A 10000-nucleotide genomic window follows, 5' to 3' on the forward strand; every position below is an offset into this window, starting at 1 on the left:
CATGTAAGAATAAGAACGACGAAAACTCATTTCATACCGAAAAAAAAATGGATAAGCAAAACGGTCATATTATTTCCGAAACGTATTCATTCATATTAGCAACTCTTTTCAAATTCTTGACTAAAGAGGATCAGGAATATTTTATCATTTCTTAATGTTTATTGATGAAGTTTTATATCTAGTGTATTTCAACATTTAAACTAGCCTTGACAAAAAGCATAGGTCAACTTACCGATAAGAACTCCAAAGAAAAATCCATACGTATTGTGCAGAGGTAGGTTAGACCCAGAAAAGACACTGAGACAGGTGATCAGCCCACAGAAGAAGATGCAAACAAAGTACAGGGACATCGGATTTGAGCAAGGAAGGTCAGCGAGGACTCCTGTCAAAATTCTGCCACATATATTACCAGCTCCGTACAAGGACAAAGAGAGCACTGCATAATCTTTGTCAATACCACTATCCACCGCTCTGTCGACAATGAAGAGGACAGGGACGAGGTAGGTAAGGTTGACCAGAATGTTAACTACGACCAAGATAGAAAATTTTACATTTTTCATGAGATCGCTGTATTCTCTAAGAGCTTCACGTAGTCGATGGAATGTATTTATGATTCTGTTATGGCTAGAGGGTGGTTCATCCTGATATATAGAGGGAGAAGACGTTGCATAGTCGACGTAATCTAAATGAGATTCTATTTCTTTTGCAGTTGTTTTACTATTCAAACTGAGCATCGAATTCAACTTAGGATCAACAGCTACGATGTTATAGATACTGCCCATTAACATTATACTCATATTTGTTATGGATTTCTCTCGCTGTTGTGGAGACAATTCATTGACGCTACTTTTATGACACTTGTTAACAATGTCCAAATTCGAATTATGCCTCTTGGATATCTCATGTGCACTGCGATAATGTTGGATATTATTTGGTTTGCTTCTAATTTTGTCTAGGGATGTGGAAGAACGATAGTTGAAGCTGTGTGATCTACTCCTCTCTGCTTCATTGGGCATTAAATACTTCTTTCTCATCATCATCTCCGCTGCTGCATTTATTGTAGTATTACTACTTCGAATATTTGACTTGGATATTGAGTCGCACATTTCCACGATTGGTGATGGTAATATTTCACCCGTTATCACGTATGAAAGATTTGGGTCTCCAGGATTCCCATTCCCATATTTAACCATCTCATTGTGACAATCATTATTAGATACGTTTAACTCTTTCACAGACACAATGGTCAAATCTGGAATGGTTTGGCTATTGAGAGTTATCTCATCGTCGTCACATTCCCTCTCACATTCTCCTTTCATGAGGAGGTCACTCGCTTCGTAGTCGTAATTAACAGGATACGCCTCCTGTTTCAAAGGCCGCATCAGGAGGGCTAAAACACACACATGTAGAAGACAGCCGCTAACGAGGAGCAACACCCCTCGCCAAGTGAACATCTCTTCGAGAAGTGCGACAAAAGGCGGAAAAGCAAAATTGCCCACGCCAAAACCCGAGGTACCCAGTCCGACGGCAAGAGATCTTTTCTTGTCAAAGTATAGAGCGCACATTGCAATCACGGGGACATACACCAAACCAGCTCCAAGTCCTGGAAAAATAAAAATAAAAATTAGATGGTTGCCTCATCATAAAAAATGGCAAATGAATCTGGTCTTAAAGAATTTAAATCAAGCTAGACAATATAATTTATTATGCTGGTGGTGGTGGTGGTGGTGGTGGTGGTGGTGGTGGTAGTGGTGGTGGTGGTGGTGGTGGTGGTAGTAGTGGTGGTAGTGGTGGTGGTGGTAGTGGTGGTGGTGGTGGTGGTGATGATGATGATGATGATGATGATGATGATGATGATGGTTTTGATGATGATGATGATGGGGATAATGATGATGGAAATGAATGCAATTATGCTGATGGTTATGATGATAAAGGGGGCCACAATAGTTCAGTGGTAAAACACTCGCCTCTAAATTAAGCAATGGGACCGTATTAAATTGTTTCAGGGTGAGTTCGCGATGTTTTTCTGACACCCACCCCATCCCACCCAACAGTGATTGAATAGCTTAGTCTTTTAGATCTGGGGAAAGTACACTGGTATAGACTAACATCCAATCAAAATGGTAGCAAGCAAGTGATCCTGTCCGTTCAACGCCCAACTACAAGAATATACTCCGTTTCAATGATGGCTCGAAATAACTACTTTTTATAATAACGAGCTCTAAAATCCCCCTCCTCTCTTCTCTGTATTTTTTTCTTTCTACTATTGCTATTCCAAATCATATCTTATTCGCTGAAATTATTATCATAGCCACCTTCTCCCTATACCTATCTATTCCTACATTGATACTTTAGATTTAGGTAAAATATTCAAAACATTCGCCAGACAGATATAACGAACCAACACACAAAACTATGTGTAACCTTCAACGTCTATAGTCTGATTGATATAATTTAGTGAGAACGAATCATAAAATGGCTGTCAAAAAAAAAAAAAAAAAAAAAAGAATAACAAGGAGCTGAGTGACGTTTATTTCGTTCCTTTTATAATCCTTCTTCTCCCCCCCCCCCCTCCTCCATCTTCTCCTCTCCATCTCCTTTTTCATTCCTCTTCATTTTCCTCCTCCTCCTCCTCCTCCTCCTCCTCCTCCTTCTCCTTCTTCTTCTCCTCCTTCTCTCTTTTTCTCTCTTCCAACTTATCCTCATCCTCCCCTTCCCGTTCTCCCGCCTCTCCTCCTACTGAATTAATCGAAATTGAGCATTACAATTCGTGCAAGTAATAAATAACTAAATACGTCTAAATTTGATTAGTTGTGGTCTCCTGTTCCTCAATGCCCTTCAAATATGGATGAGAACGCCAATATCACCCATCCGCAATCCACATGCAACAAAAATCAATATCTATCATAACATAATGTTACGAATCTTGGACCAGCACAGAGACGAGATCATCTTCGTGCAAACCTGAACGTTCGTGTACTACATAGAATGTTATCCAGATAATTTATAACGCTTGGTTTATTTAACTGTTTTTCCCTCTCTCTCTCTCTGATATTCTTTTAAGATAATTGTGACGTTTCAATTAAATATGTTGGCCAAATGAACTCTCTCTCTCTCTCTCTCTCTCTCTCTCTCTCTCTCTCTCTCTCTCTCTCTCTCTCTCTCTCTCTCTCTCTCTCTCTCTCTCTCTCTCTCTCTCTCTCTCTCTCCCCCTTCCCTCAAAACTCCGTCCATTTTTCTATCCCTCCATACTTCTCTCCCTCCATCCACATTCCATTATCCATTATATCATTATAGTGATATCGACTTAGAATGATAACCGTCTAAATACAAATCAAAATAAAACTAAACTCAAAAATGTTACAAGAACAAACCAAAACAGAAAATCCCCCCCCCCCCCCCCCAACCAAAAACAGCAACAACAACAACAACAACAAAAAAGAAAAAGATAGAAAGAAAAAGAGCTGCAAGACAAACCAAAAAACCACCAACAATTACACCACCACCACCACCGCCGCCACTACGAACAACAACAACAACAACAACAATAACAATAACAATAATAATAATAATAATAATAATAATAATATAATAATAATAATAATAATAATAATAATAATAATAATATAATAATAATATAAAAATAATAATAATAATAATAATAATAAATAATAATATAACAATAATAATAAAATAATAATAATAACTAATAATAATAATAATAAAATAATAATAATAATAAACAATAATAATAACAACAACAACAACAACAACAACAACAATAATAATAATAATAATAATAATAATAATAATAATAATAATAATAATAATAATAATAACAGAAACAACAGCATAGGATTTTAGTTTATGTTATCAAAGGTAAAGGTAGGTTTTCATGTCAAGGTATTCAGAATTCAAATGTTATTCTCTTCAAGAGAATGTTTAGATCTCTGCTTCAAAAACAAGTACCCCCCCCCCCCCCTTTTTTTTCAGCTGTAGCCTTAATAAATATATAAGTAAATGATTGAATAAATAAATAAATAGTTGAATGAATGAAGAAAAAAAAATAGATAAATAATTACCTAGATAGGTAAGTAAATAAGTAAATACATAAATATACACGATGTCAACCATAATTATTAGTTTAAGCCGGTTTTGGAAATTTCCAACCCAAAATTGTATATTCTTGATCTAAAGATCCTAATGGAATAAATGGTTAAATCGGCTACTTATACGGAATTCAAAAACTGTTTTTCCTGTGAGGCTGACGGGCCATAGAACTACATGCTACACGCTAGTGCCGCGCTGAAGACCGGTCTGGACCGGCGGTCCCACGGTCTTTTAGCTGTGAACCGGAGACCGGTCCCATAGGCGAAGACCGGCGGCGGTCCTCACTTCTTATCACCTTTCCACGGTCTCGCGCCATAGCCTACTACTTCCCCAGCGATTCGTTGCTTCGGTTGCCTATCTTCCACCAATCACCACCCATCCCACTTCATTAATCGCACCCACCCCCCTTTGCCATACACTAAACGACACAGACGACCATACAGGCAGACGACCACCAACCTCCACTCCGCAAACCGCCCTTTCGTGTGTGAGATGGGGGGAACAGGAGGCGCACGCCTTGGACGATTCCATTATACGGGGTAAATTTCAAAATTTACTACACCATAATGATCGCAATGACAATGATCTATGGTGAAGGCATGACCCTCTTCTCTAATGGGTTATTGTTTGAAATGTATGTGACTACTAAAGATGTGTGTGTGTGTGTGTGTGTGCGTGTGTGTGTGTCGAACCTAGCAAGTAGCAAATCCGATTTTTTGTTTTCTTTTGTCCATCTCTTGTCACCACTCCTTTCTATCGCAGTGTTGTCATTTAAAATAATACAATAATATTAAAATTTCGTTTGGTGTTTTTACTAATCAAATAATATGAGTTTCATTAGTTTCTTCCTTCCAAAAAACCCAGTTATAACGTCTGAATTTTAAAAAAGTCCAATAGAATATTTGGGGACCCCGATAGCTCAGTTGATAGAGCACTCTCTTTATACGCAAAGGGCCAGAGATCGATCCCGGGTGCAGTCGATTTTTTTCTGAATCCCTGTCTACTCAGCAATGAATGGGTAGCTGAGTTTGTTAGATCTGGCGAAAAGTCACCATCGACCCCTCTTATCACCTCATCCACCCCCTCTTATTATAACTTCACGTCTCTCTCTTACTCTTCAATGCTCGCTGCCCTCTAATTGTGTGTGTGTGTGGGGGGGGGGGGGTAGGAGTTGCGTGTGTGTATCAACGCCATGAACAACTCGATCAACGCCTTGGGCGATGCCATTATCTCCGTTAATGGGGATAAATTTCAAATTTTATTAAATTATCGAAGTAACAATGAAGTACGGTGAGCAAATAAAGAAGGCATCACCCCTCTTCTCTAATTAGGTTATAATTTGAAATGAGTGTGACTACTCCGTGTGTTTTACTCCTGTAGACCACGGTTTTCATCGTGTAGCGGTCTTTAACGGTTCAAGAATGAACGATCCCACGGTCTCAAAGGTCAAACCGGTTCGAATTTCCAACAGTCTCTCAGGAATGTTCAATGTCGAAAAGGACCGGTCCTAGGACCGGTCCTTGCGGTCTTCATTTCCCAAGGACCGTAGGACCGTGGTCCTTAAGCTTGCTAAGGACCGCCCCGCACTACACTACACGCCGCTTGCTACACGTTTTAAACGTGTATAGAAAAGTGAAACCTCGTTGTCTCTCTCATGCGGGGCCATACAACTCACTACACGCTGCACGCGACTCGCTACATGCTACACGCGTGTAGAAAGAAATGGACATGCTCACTTTTTTGCTACACGTGTAGTTCTAGATCCGGCGAACATGGACGACAACAATGTAAAATTGATTGAAATGGTAAGGGCAAGGCCCCTTTTCTGGGATCTGGGAAGAGTTTTTCATCAGGATTCTCAAGAAGATGACGGAATATACGCTGGAACTCTCCTCATGAAGGAAATGTTCTCGGCACCATATGCTTTGTCTCTTTCGTTTTCTTCTCCTTCGTAACAAAAGCAAAATCAGAACATCTTCATCGTCGGAAGAACTCATCTTAGGAGAAAATAAAACAAAATCTCTCTGTCTATGGCAAAATATGAAGCATGTAGCATGATAGTGTGAAGTTATATAGCCCAGGGTATGAAACGTGTAGCGTGTAGCATATAGCATGTAGTCCTATGGCCCGTCAGCCTGACGTATGCAAAAGGACTGCGGAATCATCAATTTATCTGTACTGAACTAAAAACAAAATAATGAAGCTGATAAATCTAATTTTTTAAATGACTCCTTTGACAGAATATTCTTTAAACTCGCTTTTGGGTGGCTGAAGATAACATCTGACGAACAAATGAAAGGATTTTTGGGCGGTTATGGTGGTTTTGAGATAACCAGGTAGGGCCATGGCCAAAAACTTTACATCGCAAAAGAAGACGACGATCACCAAAATGAAAGTGAAAAGTAAGTTATTTTTAGAAGTAATCAAGGGAACAAATGACTCCATTGGCTGAGTTATTGATTACAACTAGCAACTACCTTTTCCCCGCGATCTTCGTCTTCTTTATGACGAATGTTTTGAGGTAATATCAGGCTTTTAGTTAACGAAGGCTACGATAGGGCCCTGATGAGAATGTTCACATTATGGAATATTTCGTGACTGGTCCAAATTATGACATGGGAGGAGAGGGTCCGCGCTAATACAGGCAAACGAGACATTGACACGAGCTGTCCAAAATAAGTACATGCATAACAAAACAACAATAAGAAGATAACAACAACAACAGCGACAGTATCAACAATAACAACAAAACAACAACAACAACAACAATCAACAAAGCTATGTGATTGGTACTAGTCTTGATACTTTGATATGGATAGTATGAAGTTGACGTCACTCAGGTCTTTGTTATTGCTTTTTGCCACCCGCGTTTATGAGTAATTCTCACTAAACTTTATTGACCAAACTATAAACGTTTAAGGTTCTACATAATTTTGTGTGTTGGTCCGTTATACGTACTTCCGATAGGCAATGACGTGAGCTTCTTAGCCAAGTGCATGCTATCTAAATAATATATAAATAGCGCTTCCCTCCAGTCCCCTTTTACTGGGACTGGTTGTTACAGACTGAACACGATGGACCCATGTGATGGCTCCCTGCTGGGTTTGATCACAGAGATATGCAATGTAAAAATTTTATCAACCCTTTTCGGAACATATTATTGGTTATCAACCAAGAACACGCCATCTCTTTTTTTTTATTGACTTGTATATTTTCCTCAGCCTCCATCCTTAATATAAATTAAATTTCGTTTTCCAAAGATGTTCCTATAATCTCCCAGTCTTTTCTGAAGTGTCGATGAGAGTTCAACTTGCTCATTTTGTTTTTCTCCCCTATTGTCTTGGGGGCGGTTTTGGATGCTACCTAATTATTTTTGTTTACAGATATTTGACATTGGTTTAAAGAGAGATGACATCCTTTGGTTGGACTTCGTGGAAAGTTCTATCAACCTTAGGTGACGATGAAACACCACCGAGGATTAAATGTGTAAGTATTTGGCATTGTAGACAAATACCATCTGGGCACTCAACGTTTTTTTATTATTAGGATTGGCGGATCGTGGAACGGCCTACAGATCCTGATCTATAGGTTAGCTGTAAAGCCGCGGACCAACTGGCGATAGTCGTGGAGAGTGAGGTTGGGTAGTCTGGCAGCACAGCTACACATACAAAATGCCTCATATACTCTATGAAGGGACTATCAAGGTGAATGGGAGGCGCCTTAAAACCTGCCAAATGCTCCCACTGCCCTGTGGGTTATGACCGGGAGGTCAAAAGGCTATGGAGTAAACCAGATAAAAATCCGTCAGAAGGCAACGGGAAACCACTGACGTATCATCCCAAGATCGTCATGATGTCCGTCCAAGCGAATCTAGTCAACGACGTCAATGGATGTTTTTCGAGCAACTCGATTACAGCCTCGTCCGGTAAGAGTAGTCATGCAGGTGAACAGGTGACTCTCGACCGTCATCCAGCTACTGTGCACCACCAAACATTACGAACAGCAACATGGAATGTAAGAAGTCTGTACCAGAAAGGAAAATTAGCAAATGTAGTTATGGAAATGAAGAGATTGAATATCAATGTTTTAGGATTATCAGAAGTTAGATGGAAAGGAGCAGGAGAACTTAATTATGATGACTGTAAAATAATATACTCAGGAGGAGGAGAACACCAAAGGGGAGTTGGAATTATACTAGATAATAAAACGGCGCGAGCAGTCAAAGGATTCTGGCCCATATCAGACAGAGTAATGGCAATCAAACTACAAGCAAAACCTTTTGATTTTGATATTTTACAAATATACGCCCCAACCACCAGTCACGATGATGAAGAAGTGGAAAATTTCTATCAACAAATAGATAAAGCAATGCATCAGTTTAAGTCTTCAGACATAAAACTCATCATGGGCGATTTTAATGCCAAGGTGGGCCGAGAAAGAATAGAAGATATTGTGGGCCCACATGGTCTGGGAGACAAAAATGACAGAGGTGATCGTCTTATTCAATGGTGCCGTCAACATGATCTGACAATCACAAATACTTGGTCAACAAACCACAATAGAAGGAAGTGGACATGGAAAAGTCCTGGAGATGGAGTGAGAAACCAAATAGATTACATACTCATCAGCAAACGTTTCCGAAACTCGGTTTTGTATGCCAAATCTATGCCGGGGGCTGACTGTAACAGCGATCATATACCTGTGCTATGCCCCATACGAGTTAAATTGAAAATCTGCAAAAGAGCAAAGGCTAAACCTAAATACCAACTAGACATTCTCCGGGAGGAACAGAAGATACAAGAAAAATTTGAACTATCAGTAAGAAACAAGTTTGAAGTGCTTGGAGAACTAACAGATATAGAAGAGAAATATGAGCAGTTTAAAGACAGTGTTGCTGCATCATTAGAAGAAAATGTTCCAACCACACTTAAGTTGCAGAAGAAGAAATGGATTACTCCAGAGATATTAGAACTAATGAATGAGAGAAGAAAGGCCAAAAATCAGGAAGAAAAATACAAGACTCTGAACAGGCAGATAAAAAGAAAATGCAACGAAGCTAAAGAAGACTGGATAAATGAACAATGTCACTATATAATGTCCTGCAAAGAAAAAAATGGCAAATTCTTCCATCAGAAAATCAAAGAAGTGACAAACAAAACTAAATCAGGTGCTAAAAGTGGATGCATCAAAGACAAGCGTGGAAACACCATCATGGACAAAGACTGCATTCTAAACAGATGGTCAGAATATATTGAACTTTTTTTTGATAATCGAGGAGAAATGCCTATGATAAAAGAACTGGAAGGGCCTTCTATAATGAAAGATGAAGTTAGGAACGTCATGAAAAGCATGAAAAATGGAAAAGCTGCAGGACCTGATGCCATAACAATTGAAGCCTTGACTGGCCTGGGTGAATGGGGGATTGAATTCATCACAAACCTTCTAAATCAAGTGTATGACACAGGAAAAATGCCAACTGATATGAAACGATCCATTTTTATAGCACTACCAAAAAAGCCAGGGGCAGTTGATTGTGAACAACACAGAACTATTAGCCTAATGAGCCACCTCACAAAAATTCTTTTGAAGATAATTTTACTAAGAATAAGAAATAAAATACGACCTGAAATTGGGGAGATGCAATTTGGTTTTGTTGAGGACAAGGGTACCAGAAATGGAATATTCACATTATCAATGCTGATGGAAAGATGTATTGAAGTAAATAAAGATCTGTATATGTGTTTCATCGACTATTCAAAAGCCTTTGATAAAGTACAACACGAAAAACTATTCAAAATTCTATCATCCTTGGACATTGATGGTAAAGATTTAAGAATATTACGGAATTTGTACTGGGAACAAGAAGCAGCAATGCATGTTGACAACGAAC

At 39.1% G+C, this 10000-nt stretch overlaps 1 protein-coding gene across 6 annotated transcripts in view; it reads right to left on the reverse strand.

Moving 5' to 3' along the window:
• The window catches only part of LOC144971086 (monocarboxylate transporter 9-like), a 53673-nt gene that overhangs the window by 14441 nt on the left and 29232 nt on the right, over positions 1-10000 (reverse strand). For all 6 annotated transcript variants that reach the window (XM_078911442.1, XM_078911440.1, XM_078911439.1 and 3 more), the window contains one exon: positions 233-1603. In XM_078911442.1, coding sequence (XP_078767568.1) covers positions 233-1603 — 1371 coding nt within the window. The remainder of the gene's footprint in view (positions 1-232; positions 1604-10000) is intronic.

The sequence above is a fragment of the Berghia stephanieae genome, chromosome 4, assembly GCF_034508935.2.
Source record: "Berghia stephanieae isolate SIO BIC M18660-M18661 chromosome 4, UCSD_Bste_1.3, whole genome shotgun sequence".
NCBI lineage: Eukaryota > Metazoa > Mollusca > Gastropoda > Nudibranchia > Aeolidiidae > Berghia > Berghia stephanieae.